Source organism: Procambarus clarkii, chromosome 17, assembly GCF_040958095.1.
Source record: "Procambarus clarkii isolate CNS0578487 chromosome 17, FALCON_Pclarkii_2.0, whole genome shotgun sequence".
NCBI lineage: Eukaryota > Metazoa > Arthropoda > Malacostraca > Decapoda > Cambaridae > Procambarus > Procambarus clarkii.
This window is the reverse complement of record NC_091166.1, coordinates 50,150,014-50,176,614: the sequence shown is the minus strand read 5'-3', so window position 1 is coordinate 50,176,614 and position 26,601 is coordinate 50,150,014. Positions and strand designations below refer to the sequence as shown.

At 46.8% G+C, this 26,601-nt stretch overlaps 1 protein-coding gene across 1 annotated transcript; it reads right to left on the bottom strand.

The window, feature by feature from the left end:
- Positions 1-5,436: 5,436 nt before the first annotated feature.
- LOC123772561 (pro-resilin-like) lies at positions 5,437-23,511 on the bottom strand. The gene is made up of 3 exons (XM_069326206.1): positions 23,314-23,511; positions 22,299-23,224; positions 5,437-5,833 (listed from the first exon to the last, which is right to left on the bottom strand). Exons 1-3 carry the CDS (start codon positions 23,509-23,511, stop codon positions 5,437-5,439), a joined length of 1,521 nt encoding a protein of 506 aa, XP_069182307.1.
- Positions 23,512-26,601: the final 3,090 nt, after the last annotated feature.

Genomic DNA, 26,601 nt, shown 5'->3' with positions numbered 1-26,601 from the left:
CACCTCAACAATCACCTCCACAATCACCTCAACAATCACCACCACAATCACCCCCACAATCACTCCCACAATCACCTCAACAATCTCCACCACAATCACCTCAACAATCACCACCACAATCACCCCCACAATCACCTCAACAATCTCCACCACAATCACCTCAACAATCACTCCCACAATCACCTCAACAATCTCCACCACAATCACCTCAACAATCACCTCCACAATCACCTCAACAATCACCACCACAATCACCCCCACAATCACTCCCACAATCACCTCAACAATCTCCACCACAATCACCTCAACAATCACCACCATAATCACTCCCACAATCACCTCCACAATCACCTCAACAATCTCCACCACAATCACCTCAACAATCACTACCACAATCACTACCAAAACTCACATTTTTATCCAGCTCCGTGATCATGGGCTGATTATCCACTTATCCGGAAATCAGCTGCCAATCCACTTATGCAGAGACAATCTGGGTATATATATCTCCACTCCTCCGGAGACAATGTCAGTCAATCTAATAAGCTTACACTTACACGAAAAAAAACTTGAAGAAACGTGTTAACTAAATTAGGCCAAAAATTGTTAAAATAAATCGAGTTCATTTCCTGTATTTTTTACCCCAAAAGGCTGAATGAGATCATTTGCATACGAAAAGGCATAATTCAACTACTCTTCACACGGTGCACTAATTTACATATATCTCCACTCGGCGGAAAAGCGAATGTACGAACATATAGTGATTATTATGTATTGCATGCCCCTCTCTATTGGTGGTGGGGTCCCTGTGCTCCCTCTCCATTGGTGGTGGGGTCCCTGTGCCCCCCTCTATTGGTGGTGGGGGCCCTGTGCTCCCTCTCCATTGGTGGTGGGGTCCCTGTGCCCCCCTCTATTGGTGGTGGGGGCCCTGTGCTCCCTCTCCATTGGTGGTGGGGTCCCTGTGCCCCCCTCTATTGGTGGTGGGGGCCTTGTGCCCCTCTCCAATGGTGCAGATGCAGCCGGACTAGAGCCTTGTATAAGTTTCCTTGTCTCTGAAATCTATGACAATAATTTAATTTCCGCTGCCTCTGAATGCCTTCCATTCCTCTTGGTACATTGGAGTCGCGGGTGTAGAGCGTTCCGGAATTATCATTATTATTGGTAACTGGTCACCGGTGCTCAGTGGACCGGCCCACCTCCACTAGAGCGGACCTCTAGTAGAGGTTCTCTAACCGGAGAGAGAGGACCTCTCTCTCCATGCGGGTGTTTAGGAAGTGGTGGCGTGTCAAAATAATGTCTGGTTTGTCACTACTAGCCTTGTCTGTCGTACGTTGAAAAGTCTGAGCCCCGATGATTTATACTTCAGTTCCCTTATGATATTGTGTATGGCTTCTCCCATCAGTTTGTCTTCTAACTTTGTAAGCTAACTAATTAGTTAGCTTGTCTCTATGTCCAAGGACTTTGTGGTATGCATTCAGGTCTCCCAGAATACAGAGAGATCTGTTTTAGGTCTGTTTCTTGTGAGGAGTTTGATTATGTCGGCCATGGGACGGATGGACCGTCTTGGTGACAGATAACGTGTTCCAACAAAGATTGTACCTGTTGTCGTATGTGGTTCAAGAGCCAGGAATTGCGCTGCTGGCCTGGGAAGGGGGGTGGGGGGGGGGGTCAGTGTGCGCCCGAACTCTTATATGTGTTCAAATAGACTAGAGAAACCTTACTAACACACTGCTCCCTGACGAGAGAGAGAGAGAGAGCGCAAGCTTAGCGCTGCAACCCAACACACACACATACACACACACACACACACACACACACACACATACACACACACACACACCCACACACACACACACACACACACACACACACACACACACACACACACACACACACACACACACATACACCCACACACCCACACACACACATACACACACACACACACACACACACACACACACACACACACACACACACACACACACACACACACACACACAGCGTGTCAGCAAGGCGGACGGCCCGCCTACTAACTTGTCAACCAGAACTTATCTAAGATAATCTAGGTATGAATAAAGTTAATCATTATCTATATGTGCATGAATAAACCCAGGTGTGCAACACTCATCACACTAACCCAGGTGTGCAACACTCTCATCACACTAACGAGGACCAAGAGAAAAAGGATACAACGATAAGAAAAAAACAAAGACGAAAGGAGGGGATGAAGATTGCAAGAAAAATTAAAACAAAGGAGAGAACCTCGGATAATATTACTGTTTGTGCAACGTGTTTGTGCCCCCCCCCCCTCTCTCTCTCTCTCTCTCTCTCTCTCTCTCTCTCTCTCTCTCTCTCTTTCTCTGTCTCTCTCTCTCTCTCTTTCTCTGTCTCTCTCTCTCTCTCTTTCTCTGTCTCTCTCTCTCTCTCTTTCTCTGTCTCTCTCTCTCTCTCTTTCTCTGTCTCTCTGGCCAGAGAGCTCTCACTCTGAGGCCAGGGGGCTCTCACTCTCAAGAACTTGTAAATACCTTAGCACCACCTTCAGTGGAACAGAGGCAGTAATGCTGCTCTTAACCCTCACCTCGCCACTGAGAGTGTCGTGAGAGTGTAGTGAGAGTGTAGTGAGTGTGAGTGTTGAGGCCAAAGGCGCGCGGCGATTGAATCCCGTCCGCAAAGAGGGGCCGAGAGGCGCTGGAATCCTTTAGAAATGCTACATTGCATTTTGTCATGAATATGACTTGAAGTGAGGGAGAGAGAGAGAGAGAGAGAGAGAGAGAGAGAGAGAGAGAGAGAGAGAGAGAGAGGGAGAGGGAGAGAGAGAGAGAGAGAGAGAGAGAGAGAGAGAGAGAGAGAGAGAGAGAGAGAGAGAGAGAGAGAGAGAGAGAGAGAGAGTGTTGCAATAATGGGTTCATGTGGTGCCCTGAAGCTTGTGTCACCATCACCCCACGCCCCACCATCACCCCACGCCTTATCACCATCACTAGGTGGAAAATATCCTCTGTGGGTGACGGGTGCGCCCTTTTTATCCATAAACACAAAATAATCCACTCTAATCTTTTACGAGAATTAAATTCTGCGTTCCGACAAACACAGAGATAATGACATAGTTGTGTAGTGAGGGAGGGAGCCGGCCAGGTGGCGCCAACAAGGGCCTCATATACACCATAGCAGTCAAATCAAACGCCAACAATACCTTAATAACAATTTAAAAATAATCTCTTAATGCAAGTGCGATGAGCTCTTTTTAATGACTAATCGTATAAGGTACTGGTGGTTTATATCTTCAAAAAGGACAATTTTGACGCCTGCAATAATCAGTGAAGAATATAGTCTCTCATATGAGAGGGAAGGTGTCACCGCGCTCTCGGCTCAACTGGCAGAATTCGGCTCAAAAATCACGCTCAGGAGTCAAATTTCCGACATTTCAGATATTTTGAAAACTGCAGGGGGGTTTGGGCAAAATATGACCCATCGCCGTTTTCAGTAATTGGCATATTTTCGGTGTAAAAAGTAGTAATTTGAAAATGAAAATAGGTGCAGAGAGTCAGAATTCGGCTCAAAAATCACGCTCAGGGGTCAAATTTCCGACATTTCAGATATTTTGAAAACTGCAGGGGGGTATGGGCAAAATATGACCCATCGCCGTTTTCAGTAATTGGCATATTTTCGGTGTAAAAAGTAGTAATTTGAAAATGAAAATAGGTGCAGAGAGTCAGAATTCGGCTCAAAAATCACGCTCAGGGGTCAAATTTCAAACATTTCAGATATTTTGAAAACTGCAGGGGGGTTTGGGCAAAATATGACCCATCGCCGTTTTCAGTAATTGGCATATTTTCGGTGTAAAAAGTAGTAATTTGAAAATGAAAATAGGTGCAGAGAGTCAGAATTCGGCTCAAAAATCACGCTCAGGAGTCAAATTTCAAACATTTCAGATATTTTGAAAACTGCAGGGGGGGTTTGGGCAAAGTATGACCCATCGCCGTTTTCAGTAATTGGCATATTTTCGGTGTAAAAAGTAGTAATTTGAAAATGAAAATAGGTGCAGAGAGTCAGAATTCGGCTCAAAAATCACGCTCAGGAGTCAAATTTCAAACATTTCAGATATTTTGAAAACTGCAGGGGGGTTTGGGCAAAATATGACCCATCGCCGTTTTCAGTAATTGGCATATTTTCGGTGTAAAAAGTAGTAATTTGAAAATGAAAATAGGTGCAGAGAGTCAGAATTCGGCTCAAAAATCACGCTCAGGGTTCAAATTTCCGACATTTCAGATATTTTGAAAACTGCAGGGGGGTATGGGCAAAATATGACCCATCGCCGTTTTCAGTAATTGGCATATTTTCGGTGTAAAAAGTAGTAATTTGAAAATGAAAATAGGTGCAGAGAGTCAGAATTCGGCTCAAAAATCACGCTCAGGGGTCAAATTTCCGACATTTCAGATATTTTGAAAACTGCAGGGGGGTTTGGGCAAAATATGACCCTTCGCCGTTTTCAGTAATTGGCATATTTTCGGTGTAAAAAGTAGTAATTTGAAAATGAAAATAGGTGCAGAGAGTCAGTCGCCATTGTTGAGAGACGACGAGCTTGTAAGCTGCTCCTGTATTCACCTAGTTGTGTTTGCAGGGGTTGAGCTCTGCTCTTTCGGCCCGCCTAACCAAGCGTGCCATTGACGTTAAGGGAAAGAAGATAGTCAACTGTATAAATCTCTGGAGAGGGTTATAAACTAATGGAGCCTCCTACCCGCCGAAGCCGTAAATGCCAAAACGCTGCTGAATGTTAAAATCCCGCTGGAAACAAATCATCAGGTCAAATGGGGGGGGGGGAGCATTGACAAGCCGCCAGTTTCCTGTCTTCGTCGAGGCCACTGGATTGTTGTTGTTGTTTTAGATTTTAGCTACTCAGACCGAAACGTCCAAGTAGCACGGGCTATGGCGAGCCCGTAAGAGGCCACCCTGGACCTCAGCCCCACCCCCCCCCAGCCAGGGAGAAGGCTATGGCTGCCATATTGGGATCTACCTCAGATGGAGACACGCCTCACGGCTTGCCAATTAGTCACAACCAACCACTTGGGTTGGACGGTAGAACGACGGTCTCGCTTCATGCAGGTCGGCGTTCAATCCCCGACTGTCCAAGTGGTTGTGGGCACCATTCCTTCCCCCCCGTCCCATCCCAAATCCTTATCCTGACCCCCTTCCAAGTGCTATATAGTCGTAATGGCTTGGCGCTTTCTCCCTGATAGTTTCCTTCCCTTCTTGCCAACTAAGGCCTTCACATTTAATAATACCAACCCGCATTTGATTCATCCAGCAATTAATTATTAAATACTATAAAAGTTGAAATGAAGCTAAACTGAACAATTCAGCAATTAACCGGATCCTAAATGCCAAATAAAATAAATATCAAATAAACTGACCTCCAATGTTGTATATCAAACAATCTTAAACTTTTATAAGGCCACTGCTCACCACACTGCTCACTACACTGCTCACCACACTGCTCACTACACTGCTCACCACACTGCTCAACACACTGCTCACCACAGTGCTCACCACACTGCTCAACACACTGCTCACCACAGTGCTCACCACACTGCTCAACACACTGCTCACCACACTGCTCACCACAGTGCTCAGCACACTGCTCAACACACTGCTCACCACAGTGCTCACCACACTGCTCACCACAGTGCTCAGCACACTGCTCAACACACTGCTCACCACAGTGCTCACCACACTGCTCAACACACTGCTCACCACACTGCTCACCACACTGCTCACCACACTGCTCACCACACTACTCACCACACTGCTCACCACCACACTTCTCACCACCACACTGCTCACCACAATCAACAACAAATTCACCACATAAACAATCCTGGTCCTTGGATCACCACGAGTAAGTTAGCTACACCGCCTCATTCAACCGAATCAAATACCTGTAAAGATATCACAAAAGACCTCAGGCGTGGGCTGAAGTGCTGAACACAATTAGGCTCAACAGGAAGTGTTGAAAGTGTTCTTGTGAAAGTTGCACACGAGGAGAGGTGCAGAACTTTATACTCGAACCCACTAATAAATACTTCAAGGCCCGTTCGTGAGAATTTATCCTCAGTTTATCTTTCACGGGAATTACAGGGGTTATGTTGCTGCTAAATTAATACTAATAAATAGTGTAAACACTTAATGAGAGACCACTAAATATTAAAATTATAAAATCAAATACAAATTAATCTATCTACCTTAACCTGACCCATTATTATAGAATCACAGTAGTTCTTAACGCAAACCTGAGAGAGAGTGGGATTTATTCTGTAAATAAATTCATATACCAATCTGGGTTCTGTACTCAATACTGTATTAACTAGCAACTATAATAATACATTTATGTGTACATGTACGTAAACACGTACATTTACGTGTGGGATTATAATGATAGGAGTTGTGCTAATCACTATAGTACCCACTTAAAATATAATATTTACTTTAAATTTAATTAATACCATTGCTGTTATGTTATATATATGTTATATTTTTATGTGGTCGGTAGGTAGGTCTACGGCTCTTCTCAGTACCCACTAAGGTACACACAGATGGTATGTGTACCCACCTAAGTACACATAGTTGGTGTGTGTTGTGTGTGTGTGTGTGTGTGTGTGTGTGTGTGTGTGTGTGTGTGTGTGTGTGTGTGTGTGTGTACCCACACACAGGTGGGTTCAGGGGTACAGACGACTTCTGCCTCCTGGTAGCAGGCTGAGAGCTTCCCGCCTACCATAGATCATGGTCACCATTAATGGTTTACCTGGAACACCGTCCACTAATCAGTATTGAACACACATGAACATTTTGAACATGAACATTTCCAGTATACTGGATAAACTTTGAAGACTCGACAACAAAATGCAAAGAAAAGGTGCACTTGACCACAGAGAATTATGACGAACACTGAACACATGTGAACAAGATGAACAGTGATCAAGTCTTTCAGCTCTCCCAACCAACGCCAGTACACATTAATAATAAAAAAAGCCCCACTGACATTATCACGTAAATTATCAATTATTTAATCTTCAAACTTCACAACTTTCCCTTGATTAAAATTCGTCTTTAGTGCTCCCAAAACTGAAGGATTACGAGCTACAGACACACACAACATATAATGAAATAAAGAACATTCAGGTGAAATAAAAATAAAGAAAAACCACATGAAAATACACGAGAACCACATTAAAAACAACGATAATCTGGAGAATATCTGAGGAGGTATGAATAAAGAAAAATGAAAACAAACAGAAAAACATAAAAGAGGGAGACTAGAAATACAGGGGAAAGCAAAGTGACTGATTAAAGCATAAAAACCTGGATCATAGAGACGGCTAACATAATCCACTGATAATTCCATTGTGTACGAAATGCAGGGCCGCCATGCAGTCAGATAATTGAGGATTTGCTGTGGGGCAGACTAACATGGCAGGGGATTGGCTACATTGGGGGAGAGAGAGAGAGAGAGAGAGAGAGAGAGAGAGAGAGAGAGAGAGAGAGAGAGAGAGAGAGAGAGAGAGAGAGAGAGAGAGAGAGAGAGAGATATATATATATATATATATATATGAGGAGGAAGCGCCAAATCATTACGACTATATAGCACTTGGAAAGGGTCAGAATAAGCATTTGGGATGAGGACGAGGGAAAGGAATGGTGCCCAACCACTTGGACGGTCGGGGATTGAACGCCGACCTGCATGAAGCGAGACCGTCGCTCTACTGTCCAGCCCATGTGGTTGAGGAGAGAGAGAGAGAGAGAGAGAGAGAGAGAGAGAGAGAGAGAGAGAGAGAGAGAGAGAGAGAGAGAGAGAGAGAGAGAGAGAGCTAGCTTCCAAAGGTCGAGATGTAAGAGGCACGAATTATGAGTAAGAGCGTCCAAGCCGAGGCTCACAGGTATTTCACTGCTAGGAAGGTCCTCCTATACCTTCCCTTCGTGCAATGTTCACTCCGCCTATCATAAAATTCACAGGGAAGCCCCTATTATGGGCAGGTATTGGCATGGATACTAGGGGCTCGTATGGGCCAATAGTAGCATAACACACACACACGCGCGCGCGCGCACACACACACACACACACACACACACACACACACACACACACACACACACACACACACACTAGGGGACACAGGTGGAAACTGAGTGCCCAAATGAGCCACAGAGATATTAGAAAGAACTTTTTTAGTGTCAAGAGTGGTTGACAAATGGAATGCATTAGGAAGTAATGTGGTGGAGGCTGACTCCATACACAGTTTCAAGTGTAGATATGATAGAGTCCAGTAGGCTCAGAAACCTGTACACATGTTGACTGACGGTTGAGAGGCGGGACCAAAGAGCCAGAGCGCAACCCCCGCAAGCACAACTAGGTGAGTACACACACACACACACACACACACACACACACACACACACACACACACACACACACACACACACACACACACACACACTAAGCAGCTTACAAGATGAGCTGAAGACAGCAAAGGAGGAGACAAAAAGCCTCAAAGAGAGCTCAACTCAGTACCAGACACCAACCATCCCTCAGGAAGCTGAGGAACATATCAGAGGAAGGGACTGTTATCTTGGTTATCTTGAGATGATATCTTGGGACTGCTACGCTTCAAGCCACGTTCGCAGAAATGTTTAGCAAGAGCCCGGAAGCTACGTCCTCAGTGAAGGAGGTTGCCATGAAAGCAGTCACAGAAGTTGCCATGAAAGCAGTCTTGCTGATTCCTTCAGAGGAATCAGCAAGAGGTAGCAGCCTCTTCCTGTGACGCAGTACGCACGCAAAGCACTCACGCATGCGTGCACACACGGCCCACTGGACAGCGCTCAGGGGGGGGGGGGGTCGTAGTGTTAAGAGCCCGGGTTCGATTCCCGGTCGAGCGAGAGTTTCTCTCAACTGATGCGCATGTTCACCTAACAAACTGCGAGACCCCTCTGTGTGTGTGTGTGTGTGTGTGTGTGTGTGTGTGTACTCACCTAGTTGTGCTTGTGGGGTTTGAGATGTGGCTCTTTGGTCGTGTGTGTGTGTGTGTGTGTGTGTGTGTGTGTGTGTGTGTGTGTGTGTGTGTGTGTGTGTGTGTGTGTGTGTGTGTGTGTGTGTGTGTGTGTGTGTGTACTCACCTAATTGTACTCACCTAATTGTGCTTGCGGGGGTTGAGCTCTGGCTCTTTGGTCCCGCCTCTCAACCGTCAATCAACTGGTGTACAGATTCCTGAGCCTATTGGGCTCTATCATATCTACATTTGAAACTGTGAATGGAGTCAGCCTCCACCACATCACTTCCTAATGCATTCCATTTGCTAACTACTCTGACACTGAAAAAGTTCTTTCTAACGTCTCTGTGGCTCATTTGGGTACTCAGCTTCCACCTGTGTCCCCTTATTCGCGTCCCACCAGTGTTGAAAAGTTCATCCTTGTTTACCCGGTCGATTCCCCTGAGGATTTTGTAGGTTGTGATCATGTCCCCCCTTACTCTTCTGTCTTCCAGTGTCGTGAGGTGCATTTCCCGCAGCCTTTCCTCATAACTCATGCCTCTTAGTTCTGGGACTAGTCTAGTAGCATACCTTTGGACTTTTTCCAGCTTCGTCTTGTGCTTGACAAGGTACGGGCTCCATGCTGGGGCCGCATACTCCAGGATTGGTCTTACATATGTGGTGTACAAGATTCTGAATGATTCCTTACACAGGTTCCTGAACGCCGTTCTGATGTTAGCCAGCCTCGCATATGCCGCAGACGTTATTCTCTTTATGTGGGCTTCAGGAGACCACCTGTGTGTGTGTGTGTGTGTGTGTGTGTGTGTGTGTGTGTGTGTAGTAAATATGATGGAGGAAATTTGGTCGGAAGCAAGTACATAAGACAACCGACGGTTAGAAAGGCGGGGCCCAAGAGCTAACACCTCCATCCTGCAGGCACAAGCAATAAACACACACACAACGTAGAGTCACCAAGAACATAAAGAAAATAGACGAACTCAGAAACCTTCCAAAAAACAACGGACATATGAATCATTGTATCAACCAGGGGTGGGGCGAGGCAGGCGAGGCAGGGCTAGGGAGCTAACGCCCAACCCTGCAAGAACACCTAGGTGAGCTCACCACCATGTTCTGCCATTGTCGTCACCATGTACCTGGAATTTACACAAATCCTCGGAAAATTTCAAGTGTTTGCCAGCTCTTCTAGATATTTACACCTTTTCTGGAAGTTTGATAAAGGTGTAAGATTGGAAGATTGGCATGGTTATTAATATGAAATATTTCTAGCAGAGGATGAGTATCAGGAGGATGAGTGACAGGAGGATGAGTGACAGGAGGATGAGTGACAGGAGGATGAGTGACAGGAGGATGAGTGACAGGAGGATGAGTATCAGGAGGATGAGTGACAGGAGGATGAGTGACAGGAGGATGAGTATCAGGAGGATGAGTGACAGGAGGATGAGTGACAGGAGGACGTACTGTACCTGCTCCAGAGTCAGCAGTCGTCTGCTCCAGTGTTCGTCTGATTAAAAAAAAAAAAACATTCAGAGTTTCAGAACATGTAAATCAATCTTCGATCATTCTCTGTCTGTCTGTCTCTCCCTCCCGCCTGCCACTCAGACCCTGACAACAGACACGAAACCTGTGCATCAGACGGGGGGTATTTTTCTATTAAGTTTAATGGGATAGTTGAACCCGTCCGTCGTGGACTTGATGTACAATGACAGGCGCTGGTAGTTCCCCTGTAATGGTAGTTCCCAGTGCTGGTAGTTCATAGTACTGGTACTAACGAGGGCTGATAACAACCGTCAACAATACCACCCAGTGAACTACACAGTCCAAAAAGCTACTCTGAACAAGCGCCTCAATGTCACCCCCAAAATAGCAATACTTTTTATTTATACCAAAACATTTTTTCACATAGATAAACATTCGGGAATTTTATGCTTTTTTTGTGCATAATTCATAATTCTCTTTTGAATTACAATTTTGAGTAAACAAATGATATGGGATATATTTTTGTAAGTGAGATTCTATTCATGCTCTGGTTGACTGTGTACCAAAAATTATTGGTAATACATATTGGGGATATATATTATATATATATATATATATATATATATATATATATATATATATATATATATATATATATATATATATATATATATATATATATATATGGGTCAAGTGTAGCGAGAACAATTCATTTGTAACCTTTCTTCTCTGTTCTCTTCATATACATACATATATACACACATACATACATACATATATAAATATATACATACATACATACATATATATATATATATACATACATACATATATGTACATATACATGTCTCATCAAATTGCTAAATCATGTTAACAGAATATTCTTGAATATTAATTTGACGTTCTTACCATCCATCCCCACCCCCCCCAACCATCCATAAACAACCATCCACCCCCCAACCATCCATCCCCAACCATCTATCCATCCCCCCCCCCCAACCATCCCTCCCCCCTAACCAACCATCCACCCCCCCCCGCCCAACCATTCTATATGCTAATAGCCAACTCTCATCTGACTGACTTGACTCAAATGATGTTTTGAATTTCATATATTTTGAACGCTCTTGTCGCTCCTTCTTCACTGTTCTGAACACTCACGTTCACCAGTGTTCTGAACACTGATGCAACAAGGGTGAGTATAGAGGCGGGGGTTCGAGCCCCCTACACCCCCCTGTAGGTGGTAGTTGGAGGTGATGGGTAGTGGTTGTGGTGGCAGGTAGTCTGGTAGTTCTTGTGAAGTATCCCCTTCTCTCGGTAGTTATTTCTCATTCCTTCTCCTTCCCATCGGCACTCCTTCGGGAGCCGGTCGGCCGAGCGGACAGCACGCTGGACTTGTGATCCTGTGGTCCTGGGTTCGATTCCAGGCGCCGGCGAGAAACAATGGGCAGAGTTTCTTTCACCCTATGCTCCTGTTACCTAGCAGTAAAATAGGTACCTGGGTGTTAGTCAGCTGTCACGGGCTGCTTCCTGGGGGTGGAGGCCTAGTCGAGGACCGGGCCGCGGGGACACTAAAAAGACCCGAAATCATCTCAAGATAATCTCAAGATAATCTACCCATTCTCCTTACCTAATTATATGTAGCCGATCTCCCAGACGTGTATGTCTCCTGGCTCCCTTCCGGGCTCACCATAGCCCGTGCTACTTGCAACTTTTTGTTCCCAGTTGCTGAATCTAAAAACAACAACCTGTCTCCTTTTGGGTGGCTTAATCTTCATCAATCAATCTGTCTCCTCACTTGAGAATGAACCTTGTAGGTTCGAAACATTGTGTAAATTATATTAAGTGTGATATAGTCTGCTTATTCTTTTTTGTCAACCATGAACAGGTAATATATTTGGAGAAATCCTCTTCCAATTAAACCAAGATGCAAGAGCACTAGTCAGAGAGATAGAAGCCCTTAACAAGAAAATAATCAACACGGAATATGCAGTCATATTCAATGAAACATGTCTAAATGAAAATCCACAATACACCAATATTATATAATACTATATATTATATATATTTATAGTCATGTGTCTCTACAGATCTCTGTGTAAACCTTTTTCCTCAGTACAAATCTGAGGTAGGAGGAAACTGGTCCAATCTTTAAGTGATTGGAATAACTGGCAATAAATAGGCATTGCCATTACAGGAGTACAAAACTATCTACGGGCTCACCATAGGCCGTGTTACTTGGAACTTTTTGTTCCAAGTAGCGAATCTTTAACAACAACAACAACAAGGAGTACAACATCTTCAGCTGGTGTGCGACAATCTGCTGGTAAGAACATCTGTTTGTAAGATCATGTGCTTGTAAGAACATCTGTTTGTAAGATCATGTGCTTGTAAGAACATCTGTTTGTAAGATCATGTGCTTGTAAGAACATCTGTTTGTAAGATCATGTGCTTGTAAGAGAGAAGGGGCAGGGGCACCTGAAGCAGATGTGTGGTGTGGTGTCTGAAGCAGGCATGTGTGTGTGTGTGTGTGTGTGTGTGTGTGTGTGTGTGTGTGTGTGTGTGTGTGTGTGTGTGTGTGTGTGTGTGTGTGTGAGAGAGAGCAGACGTGTAGTGGAAGCTGGCGTCTATTTCTGTAGCCGGTGGCACACTGGCACCGCTGCCACTGTGCCACCCTCACCGTCAGTAGTGCCACTGCTCTCCACGCTTGAGTGTGTGTGCGTGCGTGTGTGTGTGTGTGTGTCTGTGTCTCCTGCCCGGGGAGACCCTCTGTTAACAGTGCCAGAGCCTCTGTTGGTTGCGTTAGAGCCTCTGCTAGCAGTGCTGCAGGACAAGAGCCGTGACTAGCAGAAGCAAATTCACTAGTAGCAGTGACATTACGAGGAGAGAGTGTGGTGGTGGGGGGACCAGGCGGGGGACAGTGTTTGTGAGTTATACCACTACGGCCAGTGTGTGATCCTTGACCCCATGAGGACGACTATGTCGCCAGAGGTCGTTCTCCACACCAGCGACACCACCGGCTCCGCCCTCCTCCTACGACCTCTCCACTCCTGTCTCCGTATCCACTATCCACGCGTAAGTTCCTCTCAATTTCTCATCTGTAACCACGAGCAAATTATTTGGCTTCGTAACGAGGTCAATGACCCCTGTATAGAAGTCAATATTGTCCGTCCTTTCCGTCAAGTGGATTCCCCAAAAGGGTATTTTGGTTTAATGGGTCCACGAGGATGGAACACTCTTAGTCTATCTGATATCCTTTTGGCCATAAGAGTGAACTTGCAATGTGGGACTGGTTACACGACCCCTTTAGATACTGAGAACAATGTGTACACAACATATTGACTGGGGTTGAGAGAGAGAGAGAGAGAGAGAGAGAGAGAGAGAGAGAGAGAGAGAGAGAGAGAGAGAGAGAGAGAGAGAGAGAGAGAGAGAGAGAGAGAGAGAGAGAGATAGAGATAGAGAGAGAGAGAGAGAGAGAGAGTAAGAGAGAGAGAGAGAGAGAGAGAGAGAGAGAGAGAGAGAGAGAGAGAGAGAGAGAGAGAGAGAGAGAGAGAGAGAGAGAGAGAGAGAGAGAGAGAGAGAGACGGAACAGATGCGTAATGGGTCAGACGAAAAAGTCGTAGTGGCTGCCTCGATATACATTTCCAAATGTAAATATGATTAGATATGATATATGTAAATATGATACCGGGCGTCCGTGCGTGCATGCGCCTCCGCAAGCGAGACCACCCTCCCAGCCCTCTCAGCCAAACATTTACTACAACATTCGGATGAATTTTGTTACCTGGGTGTGGAGGAGGATGTATTAGTGGGCCTCACTGATTACATTAGTGTGGGGAGGGAAAGATCCTGCCCCGGGTTTAAGGGGACGAGGCAGGGAAATATTACAGAAAATTTCAGGGAGAAAAGGAAAGATTTTTTTTAGCATAATATCCAGGTCCTGCTTTGATATCTAACAGGAGACGTCCAACAGGAGACGTCCAACAGGAAACGTCCAACAGGTAATGTCTCACAGGTGATGCCCGACTGTTAAAAACGACCAGTAACGGTGTACTATTAAACCACATTCACTGTATCTCACAGGGTAGAAATCACAGACTTCTACATTTTCTGGGGTGATATATCAGTGGAAAATCATTTTGATTTTCACCAAATTCACCAAAAAACGCGGGTTCGAGTCACTCCAGGGCTCTCAAAATTATTTTCACTGATATATCTCGCAATTGTGATTTCTCTGTGATGTGAGTGCAAAGTAAAGAAGTGTGGAACACCGTTACCTGTTGGCCAGAGTGTGGTCGGGTCGACTGTAGAAACCCTGTTCGGGCTCCGGTTTGGGGCCTCCTGGAACCTCCCAGTAAATTCAGTAGAGTTGCAAGTTGGTCGACTTTTGTACCATCGTGGCTGAGTCGGTTAGGGTTTGTATATATATATATATATAATTTACTCCGGAACGGTCATATGTAATTACTCATTGTCACTTGGTTAAGTGACTAGGGGGTGTCTAGCAACCACACGGCTTGGTACTTAGCTCCAGGTCCCGCCTCACTCCCGGATCCAAAACTCAGGCATCTCCTTAGTTGTCCCCTCACTCTTTAGGAACGTCTTAGTCCAGCTCATCCCACTAGAGGCAACATAACTGCCTGCCGCCCACTGGCAGCCCGTAACTGCCGCCCACTGCCGCCCACTGCCGCCCACTGCCACCCACAACCACACGAGAGTAGGATTATATTGGAGTTGGGAACTGTGAAGTGTCGGCAAAATGTATTACCTTATGTCATTTTCATCCGCGGAATTGTATATTTTACTCCGAAATTAGAATTGTAAATAGTTGTTATTTTCACTTGACTTATCTAGCACCTAATTCATCAAAAAATATTTTTAACTGATTCATCCGACGACATTTTTACAAGACTCATCCGGCAACGTTTCGACCCGACTCATCAGGCAACGTTTTTTCATGATATCCGGATTTGTTTATATCTGATAGATCAATTCTCCTTTGTCACAGTGAAATGCGGGAGTCTGTGCTGTCAAACGTCCCCTCACAGCTAGCCTGGTCCCCTGTCAAACGTCCTCTTACAGCTAGCCTGGTCCCCTGTCAAACGTCCTCTTACAGCTAGCCTGGTCCCCTGTCAAACGTCCCCTCACAGCTAGCCTGGTCCCCCTGTCAAACGTCCCCTCACAGCTAGCCTGGTCCCCTGTCAAACGTCCTCTTACAGCTAGCCTGGTCCCCCTGTCAAACGTCCTCTTACAGCTAGCCTGGTCCCCTGTCAAACGTCCCATTACAGCTTGCCTGGTCCCCTGTCAAACGTCCTCTTACAGCTAGCCTGTTCCCCTGTCAAACGTCCCCTTACAGGTAGCCTGGTCCCCTGTCAAACGTCCCCTTACAGGTAGCCTGGTCCCCTGTCAAACGTCCCATTACAGCTAGCCTGGTCCCCTGTCAAACGTCCCATTACAGCTAGCCTGGTCCCCTGTCAAACGTCCCTCACAGCTAGCCTGGTCCCCTGTCAAACGTCCTCTTACAGCTAGCCTGGTCCCCCTGTCAAACGTCCTCTTACAGCTAGCCTGGTCCCCCTGTCAAACGTCCTCTTACAGCTAGCCTGGTCCCCCTGTCAAACGTCCTCTTACAGCTAGCCTGGTCCCCCTGTCAAACGTCCCCTTACAGGTAGCCTGGTCCCCTGTCAAACGTCCCATTACAGCTAGCCTGGTCCCCTGTCAAACGTCCCATTACAGCTAGCCTGGTCCCCTGTCAAACGTCCTCTTACAGCTAGCCTGGTCCCCTGTCAAACGTCCCATTACAGCTAGCCTGGCCCCCTGTCAAACGTCCTCTTACAGCTAGCCTGGTCCCCTGTCAAACGTCCCCTTACAGCTAGCCTGGTCCCCTGTCAAACGTTCTCTTACAGCTAGCCTGGTCCCCTGTCAAACGTCCTCTTGCAGCTAGCCTGGTCCCCCTGTCAAACGTCCTCTTACAGCTAGCCTGGTCCCCTGTCAAACGTCCCATTACAGCTAGCCTGGCCCCCTGTCAAACGTCCTCTTACAGCTAGCCTGGTCCCCTGTCAAACGTCCCCTTACAGCTAGCCTGGTCCCCTGTCAAACGTCCCCTTACAGCTAGCCTGGTCCCCTGTCAAACGTCCCCTTACAGCTAGCCTGGTCCCCTGTCAAACGTCCTCTTACAGCTAGCCTGGTCCCCTGTCAAACGTCCTCTTACAGCTAGCCTGGCCCCCTGTCAAACGTCCTCTTACAGCTAGCCTGGTCCCCTGTCAAACGTCCCCTTATAGCTAGCCTGGTCCCCTGTCAAACGTCCTCTTACAGCTAGCCTGGTCCCCTGTCAAACGTCCTCTTACAACTAGCCTGGTCCCCCTGTCAAACGTCCTCTTACAGCTAGCCTGGTCCCCTGTCAAACGTCCCATTACAGCTAGCCTGGCCCCCTGTCAAACGTCCTCTTACAGCTAGCCTGGTCCCCTGTCAAACGTCCCCTTACAGCTAGCCTGGTCCCCTGTCAAACGTCCCCTTACAGCTAGCCTGGTCCCCTGTCAAACGTCCTCTTACAACTAGCCTGGTCCCCTGTCAAACGTCCTCTTACAGCTAGCCTGGCCCCCTGTCAAACGTCCTCTTACAGCTAGCCTGGTCCCTTGTCAAACGTCCCCATCAAATGGAATAGACATTAAAGTCTGTCTATCCGGCCAACATATGCTGCAATGTTTCCCTAACTCCTTTTTCCCCTGTGTGCCCCTTTGTATGGGTATATGGGGGTATACCCGGTCCATATATCCCCTAGGATCTCTCTAACCCCTAGGGACTGTTTGGTCTGCATGGTCACCCATCCAGTTGCTGGTTAGTAGTGGTATACTGTCTGTATGTTAGGTAAGGGGAAAGACATTAAGGGGAAACTGGACAATTTCCTGCAGGAAGTGGCCTATCAGTCTGGTTCTTATAGATATGTCAGCTTGTGGGTCGCTGCAAGCATTAACAGCCTGACTGATCAAGTGGTCACGGAATAAGACTGGCTTCCCTTCAAAACTTGACAGAGTTTTGGCAGTGGCCAAAAGTGAAGATGCAAATGGCATCTGTAGATGCAAATCATCGTTGATAAGTGTAAAGTGTTAAGGTTGGGAAGTGACGGCGCCATCTTCTGTCGGATGAATGATGAATATTTGGACAAAACGAGTTACAAAAATGATAAGTCATGTTGACCAGACCACACACTAGAAGATGAAGGGACGACGACGTTTCGGTCCGTCCTGGACCATTCTCAAGTCGATTGTGATCGACTCACAATCGTTGCGATGACACACACACACACACACACACACACACACACACACACACACACACACACACACACACACACACACACACACACACACACACACAGGTGACCAACATGCGATGACTGACCTTCCTCTAAGGTTATCAGGTCATGCTGGGTAGAGCCTCATGTCGCCCGAAGCTTTCTGACGTCGACAGAGAACCGTCATCTTACACCTTAAAAGCTGAGAGAACGTACCTGTAGGAGCCCACACAGCTGCTCCCCGCCTTGAACCAGTGCCACTCGCGCTCAAACGAACCAGCGCAACACCAGTGCCACGGTGTCAACACCTGCCACACCACTAGTGCCAGTGCCATCAATTGCCACCAATCCCCCCCAACCTGAATGGTATCTGCCATCAGACGCCCCAGGTTATCAAAATCCACATCCGTTCCCGTGTCATACAAATCACCAGTTGCCATCGCCAGAATGCCATTTTTATTCAGTTTGATAATACGTTGTGGGATGTGGGTCTCTAGGGGTCCTCATTAGTGTAGGAGATGATGGGAATTTTTGTCGATATTTGGCCCTTATTGTTTGGCCGGCCTCCACCCTCTCTCTCACCTGTGTGTCTACTGAATAGTGAAGGTTATTCACCTGGGTTATTCATTCAGCTGCCAATCAGGTTCTCACTGGTGTGAACACTGAACATAGGAGGCTGCCCTGGAGGTTCTCACTGGTGTGAACACTGAACACAGGAGGATGCCCTGGAGGTTCCCACTGGTGTGAACACTGAACACAGGAGGATGCCCTGGAGGTTCCCACTGGTGTGAACACTGAACACAGGAGGATGCCCTGGAGGTTCCCACTGGTGTGAACACTGAACACAGGAGGGTGCCCTGGAGGTTCTCACTGGTGTGAACACTGAACACAGGAGGCCGCCCTGGAGGTTCTCACTGGTGTGAACACTGAACACAGGAGGCTGCCCTGGAGGTTCCCACTGGTGTGAACACTGAACACAGGAGGGTGCCCTGGAGGTTCTCACTGGTGTGAACACTGAACACAAGAGGCTGCCCTGGAGGTTCTCACTGGTGTGAACACTGAACACAGGAGGCCGCCCTGGAGGTTCTCACTGGTGTGAACACTGAACACAAGAGGCCGCCCTGGAGGTTCTCACTGGTGTGAACACTGAACACAGGAGGCTGCCCTGGAGGTTCTCACTGGTGTGAACACTGAACACAGGAGGGTGCCCTGGAGGTTCTCACTGGTGTGAACACTGAACACAGAAGGCCGCCCTGGAGGTTCTCACTGGTGTGAACACTGAACACAGGAGGCCGCCCTGGAGGTTCTCACTGGTGTGAACACTGAACACAGGAGGCCGCCCTGGAGGTTCTCACTGGTGTGAACACTGAACACAGGAGGCCGCCCTGGAGGTTCTCACTGGTGTGAACACTGAACACAGGAGGCTGCCCTGGAGGTTCTCACTGGTGTGAACACTGAACACAAGAGGCCGCCCTGGAGGTTCTCACTGGTGTGAACACTGAACACGACTAAAAAGTGTCATCAGAGCCCCGCAGAAAGAAAACTGATCACGTATAGAACCTTCAGATAACACATTCAAAACAATGATATTAATGTAAATATATTTAAAAAGAGTTTCCTGTACATTATTCCCTTTGATCTATATTATTTGTGTTTTTATCTACTATTATTTGGGAAGATGATATATCAACGTTCCTCAAAGTTACCCCCAAAAATATGGGGGAAAAATGGGATTTTATTCATTCTCAATCACTGGTTACTCACAACTGATCGGTCCCGGGTTCTATTCCCGGGCAAGGCGAGGTGTCTGGTTAAATTGAAGTAGCCATTATAACGACCGTCTCTGGAGGTCGACCAGAGTGAAGACCAAACCCCACATTTAGAAAATGGAGAAACGACGATGTTAGCAGATTCGTCGAACAAAATTTCGAACGATTCTGGTCGAAAAATTCGACCAAAATCTTTTCGACCTTTTTCTTCAGATAGCTATGGATTATTTTGGTCGTTCCCTCACTGGCATCCCAATATATCAAGTCAAATTTCATTTGTTATAATATTGACGTTCTCCACATGGATTACACATGGTTCCACCACTGACATGGACGGAATGTATTTGCAAGGATAAAAAAAAAATCTGTCTCTCTGTCCCTCTCTCTCTCCTGTCTGTATGTCTTCAAGACGGGAGAACACACCTCTCAACAGCGACCGTTCACTTAGTAACGACCACCCATCCACAACACCAGCACAAAATTGCCACATAAAACCACGCCTACTACCGCAGCCGACCAATAAGAATGCAGAAGGAGCTTACCCAGTGCCCTTGATTGGGCAACATTTCATCCCTCATCCTGGAATCCATAGTGACCTTTGGGGCACTGAATTTTGAGTTTGAAAATATTGATTCTATTGGTTTTAAGCTTTGTTATCCACTAAGCTTCCTTGAAGCTTGTCGCAGGAAAGCTCAATGTTCGTATTATAATAGAATCAGCAATAAGAAAATTCCTCCCCTCATAACATGTAAAATGCTTAGCATATTTTTCTAGTTTCGAAAATTTTTTGAAGATCTTGAAATTTGTTGATGTACATTGTGGGGTTTTATTGATGAAAATACTGCCGGAATATTATTAGTCAGAAATAGTGCTCGTAGTAAAAACTGTGTCATTTTCAAAATACCTTATAAAGATTCTAATACATTTTATATATATTACAATATATAAGACTTGTATGAACCAGTCATACCTGTCAGGTTCATACCTGTCTTATATATTTTAATATATACAATATATAAGATTGTATATATAATCTTACATATAATAAGATAATATATCTTATCTTTATATATCTTGTTCTCTGCGAGAACAACAACTGGCGCAACAGCAAGCAACCCCGACCCATAAAGTTCTATTACAAGAACAGACAGACTAAGAGCTGGGATATGCGACAGACTAAGAGCTGGGATATGCGACAGACAAAGAGCTGGGATATGCGACAGACTAAGAGCTGGGATATGAGACAGACTAAGAGCTGGGATATGAGACAGACTAAGAGCTGGGATATGCGACAGACTAAGAGCTGGGATATGAGACAGACTAAGAGCTGGGATATGCGACAGACTAAGAGCTGGGATATGCGACAGACTAAGAGCTGGGATATGCGACAGACTAAGAGCTGGGATATGAGACAGACTAAGAGCTGGGATATGCGACAGACTAAGAGCTGGGATATGCGACAGACTAAGAGCTGGGATATGCGACAGACTAAGAGCTGGGATATGCGACAGACTAAGAGCTGGGATATGCGACAGACTAAGAGCTGGGGGGATACGAGACGGTGGGAAACAGGAAACACAAATCAGCTTGAGAAGCACACTATGAACTCACAGAATAAAATAGAAGAAAAAGTATAACCAAAAACAAAATTTCAAATGGAGTACAACCGACCTCCCAGAACCAAAGGCTGGAATTCAATATTTACCTCAAAAACAAAACAAAAGAACTGCTCATTTAATGCTCTAGGAACCGCCCCCAATATAGAATACAACCTTCTTCCTAAAGGCAAACTTGGTACACCAGTTTACACTCCCTAATGAAGGATATCACCTTCAATCTACTTATAAAGCTGCTATCTATCAGCTGATGCCCTTAGAAACCATATACAAAGTGAATATAACACAACACTTAACTAGAAACCTGTTACTAAATACTATAACAACCCAGGGATCGGTTGGACTGTTGTATGACAGTTGATTCGTAACAAATTAACTGTAGAATACAGTTACTTTAATTTGTTTTAGTCAACCTTGAACAAGTAAGGCATTTGTAGAAATTCCTTCTTCCAAATAAACCAAGATATATATATATATATATATATATATATATATATATATATATATATATATATATATATATATATATATATATATATATATATATATATGAAAGACTGAATGAACGCGCAAGCCATAGATCACTAAGAACTCACATTTGACCGACCAGGATTCGAACCCATGCCGTCCAGGATCACCCCTAAACGTACACAGTACCGTGACCACCGCACCATTGATCGTCTATCAGGATTGGTCAGACCTGGTGCTTATTAACTAATCCCCACGACTAACCATCCCCCGACCACACTCGTGGATCCATTAAGGTACACTTTTTCATCAAATTCTGTCACATAAACGGGCCGCGCTGATATTATATTACATAATATAATCTATATATACAGAGGGGGAATGTACACTGAATTCAGGGATCCTCCCCGCCATCTGAGGAGCTGGAGGAACTCGTCAACTTGGGATAATCATCTTTGTACCTTATATGTAACTCCTTTTTTGTAATATATATATATATATATGTGTGGACATGTTCTAAATATTTTGGCTATTTAAGCTAGTAAATATTTTAAAAGTTATTTCTTAAAAAAATCAAAAGATTTGTATTTTTTGCTTTGATCTGACAAAGTTGTGAATCTCGAGAAATTGTGTTGTTCTGTACACAGTGTCTCCATCTTGGTCTCCATCCTGGCCTCCATCTTGGCCTCCATCCTGGCCTCCATCCTGGCCTCCATCCTGGCCTCCATCCTGGCCTCCATCCTGGCCTAAATCACGGCCTCCATCCTGGCCTCCATCTCGGCCTCCATCCTGGCCTCCATCCTGGCCTCCATCCTGGCCTCCATCACGGCCTCCATCCTGGCCTAAATCACGGCCTCCATCCTGGCCTAAATCACGGCCTCCATCCTGGCCTCCATCTCGGCCTCCATCCTGGCCTCCATCCTGGCCTCCATCCTGGCCTAAATCACGGCCTCCATCCTGGCCTAAATCACGGCCTCCATCCTGGCCTCCATCCTGGCCTAAATCACGGCCTCCATCCTGGCCTAAATCACGGCCTCCATCCTGGCCTCCATCCTGGCCTCCATCCTGGCCTCCATCTCGGCCTCCATCCTGGCCTCCATCCTGGCCTCCATCCTGGCCTAAATCACGGCCTCCATCCTGGCCTCCATCTCGGCCTCCATCCTGGCCTAAATCACGGCCTCCATCCTGGCCTAAATCACGGCCTCCATCCTGGCCTCCATCTCGGCCTCCATCTCGGCCTCCATCCTGGCCTCCATCCTGGCCTCCATCCTGGCCTCCATCTCGGCCTCCATCTTGGCCTCCATCCTGGCCTCCATCCTGGCCTCCATCCTGGCCTCCATCTCGGCCTCCATCCTGGCCTCCATCCTGGCCTCCATCCTGGCCTCCATCCTGGCCTCCATCTCGGCCTCCATCCTGGCCTCCATCCTGGCCTCCATCCTGGCCTCCATCCTGGCCTCCATCTCGGCCTCCATCCTGGCCTCCATCCTGGCCTCCATCCAGGCCTCCATCCTGGCCTCTATCTCGGCCTCCATCCTGGCCTCCATCCTGGCCTAAATCACGGCCTCCATCCTGGCCTCCATCTCAGCCTCCATCCTGGCCTAAATCACGGCCTCCATCCTGGCCTCCATCCTGGCCTAAATCACGGCCTCCATCCTAGCCTCCATCCTGGCCTCCATCTCGGCCTCCATCTCGGCCTCCATCCTGGCCTCCATCCTGGCCTCCATCCTGGCCTCCATCTCGGCCTCCATCTCGGCCTCCATCCTGGCCTCCATCCTGGCCTCCATCCTGGCCTCCATCTCGGCCTCCATCTTGGCCTCCATCCTGGCCTCCATCTCGGCCTCCATCTTGGCCTCCATCTCGGTCTCATATCTCTGATCTGCCTCCAAATTCCTTCTGTCTATCACGTCCTCCCTTTCTCTCTCCCTCATTCCCTCTCCCTCCCTCACTATCCCTACCCATCACTCTCCCTCCCTCCAAACACTCTTACTCTCTCTCTTGTTTCTTGTTTCTCTCCCTCCCTATAAATTTAGAACAAGATAAGCGGTTTCGCATTTCCAACCTACCTCCAAGACTCGTGTCACGAGGTGTATATATATATATATATATATATATATATATATATATATATATATATATATATATATATATATATATATATATATATTCGCGCTATAAGAGGAACTTAATAGGGAAACAGCCTCGTCAGACCGGCCTTGAAGCCTCGACACAAAAGCACCGAGGGGCTCGACACACAAGGTCAGAGCAAGGTATGTTAACTCTTAGAAAACATTATTATGACTTTATGAGCTGGGATATGCGACAGACTAAGAGCTGGGATATGCGACAGACTAAGAGCTGGGATATTAGACAGACTAAGAGCTGGGATATGAGACTAAGAGCTGGGATATGCGACAGACTAAGAGCTGGGATATTAGACAGACTAAGAGTTGGGATATGTGACAGATTAAGAGCTGTGATATGAGACAGATTAAGAGCTGGGATATGCGACAGACTAAGAGCTGGGATATGTGACAGATTAAGAGCTGGGATATGAGACAGACTAAGAGCTGGGATATGAGACAGACTAAGAGCTGAGATACGAGACGGTGGGAAACCGGAAACACAAATCAGCTTGAGAAGCAAACTGATAGCGCTGGTAGGTGAAAAGTAAGGGGGGGGGCCAAATACAACACAGATGAAGCAGAAGTCGTGGAAGCCACCTCGACCAGCACCTCCCTCAGCACCAGACAGCTATTCTTAGCAAACAGCTAAGAATACGCACTGACGCAAATAACTAAGAATACACATTAACGCAAATAGGTACAAGAGGAAACACACATAAGCACCATACTAACACAACCACGCGAAAAATGCCTCTCCCCCCCCCTCTCGCACGCAGATAAGAACGAACGCACGCACGCACGCACTCAAAACAAGCACAACATGCGCAACACAATCCCGTACATCTGGCACCTGCTCTAGTTACCCTTATTATAATAATTGCAGATAATTAGCCGGCTTTCGGCACCAACCCGTGCTAATTGGGGCAATTGTAACTAGCGGTAATTACAGCCCCGCTCCTCTTAGAGCGGAGAAAGGTAACCAGAGTCTGAGTGATTTATTGAGGTGGGTATTAAGCCCCTGATTAATGGGCAGTCACCGCCGGGAAACTCATATTGCTAATCTGGAAGTGTAAAAACTGATTTCCAGTTTCATTACTCTTCCTGGTAGATAATCTACTGCTGTTGGTAGATATTCTAGTGCTGTTGGTAGATGGTATTCGTAGAGCTGAGGAGGAGGAGGGCTGAGGGCTGCACATGGCTGAGTGGGCTACACACACACACACACACACACGAGGCGTCTCAGTCCAATCTGAGGGACAACCCGAGAGGGAAATCAGGTCCATCAGAGTAATGTTACTCAGAGGAAATTACTTGTGTGATGTTATGACTGAAAACTCTACCCCCCCCCCCCCCACACACACACCACTTACCTACACACACCTCACTCCTTCCCAGCCTCCCTCTCCCTCTCTCTCTCTCTCCCTCTCTCTCTCTCACTCTCCCTCACCAGCTGGGGCAGCATAAAATACCCTCAAGCCACGGAATTCATTCAGGACCAAAATTTGTTTCTTGATACAGATTTGACTTTTCCTTCCCTCGACTCCAGAGCCGCCTGCTTGAGAGAGAGAGAGAGAGAGAGAGAGAGAGAGAGAGAGAGAGAGAGAGAGAGAGAGAGAGAGAGAGAGAGAGAGAGAGAGAGAGAGAACGTTTCTCTCCCTCTTTCTCCGCCTCCACTATCCAGTTCAACATCCCAACTCACGACGCCCTGAGTTAAACGCCTGAGGGAGACGCCTTTAGAGACGCCTCAGGGGGGATTAGGGACGCCTCAGGGGGGGACAGGGACGCCTCAAGGGGGGGGGGGGATCAGGGACCAATCACCAGGCACCAAAGACACCCTCACAGCAACGGTGTCCTCCCCAGAAATTCAATAAATCCTGGAATCTTGTAATCTGGTCCTGTGTGTCCTGTCTTATGCTGTCAGCAGTCATATTGGATCATCTCTCCCCTCTTCCAGGCATCTTCCAGCATGAACTACCTTCCCCTCATGTAACTACTACCATAAACTACCTTCCCCTCAGGTAACTACCACCATAAACCACCTTCCCCTCAGATAACTACCAGCATAAACTACCTTCCCCTCAGGTAACTACCACCATGGACTACCTTCCCCTCAGGTAACTACCACCATGAACTACCTTCCCCTCAGGTAACTACCATCCGTGACCTCGGCAGAGATGTCGAACGGTGACCTGTAATCACCTACCGTATCCAGGCGACCAGGAAACACAGCCAAACGAGCTAATAAGAGTGGGTGCTCACGCCTAGGGGCTGCCCTACACACCTGTCTGTGTAGGGCAGGTGTGTAGGACAGCCCAGGGGCTGCTTTACACACCTGTCTGTCTGTCTGTGAACGAGAGGAACGAGACAGAAGGAAGCTGAGTTAATATAGACAGAATCACACATACAGCTCGATGGTTCGATTATTCAGCCTTCAAGACGGTAGCGGGTGTTGTCGCTCGACCCCCAAGACACGGAGGGAGGCAGGTAATGAGAGAGAGAGAAGGGACAGGTGATGAGAAAGGGCAGGAGAGGACAGGAAAGGGCAGGAGATGGGCCCAGCTCCACTCTGGACCAAGCACATCCCTCAGATAAGAAAGTGGGCTAAGACCTACCAACAGGAATTTAGCTCGTGAGATTCTGTGGGAATTGCCATGAGAACTTGTGTAGCGTTTCAGGTGAGAATTATTACGAGAGGATGAGAGAGGACAAGTTCCTGAGATACCCCACGAGACGGAGATAAGAAAGTAAGTCCTCGAGAACCACAGAGCTCCACGAGAGCCACAGAGCTCCACGAGAACCACAGAGCTCCACAAGAACCACAGA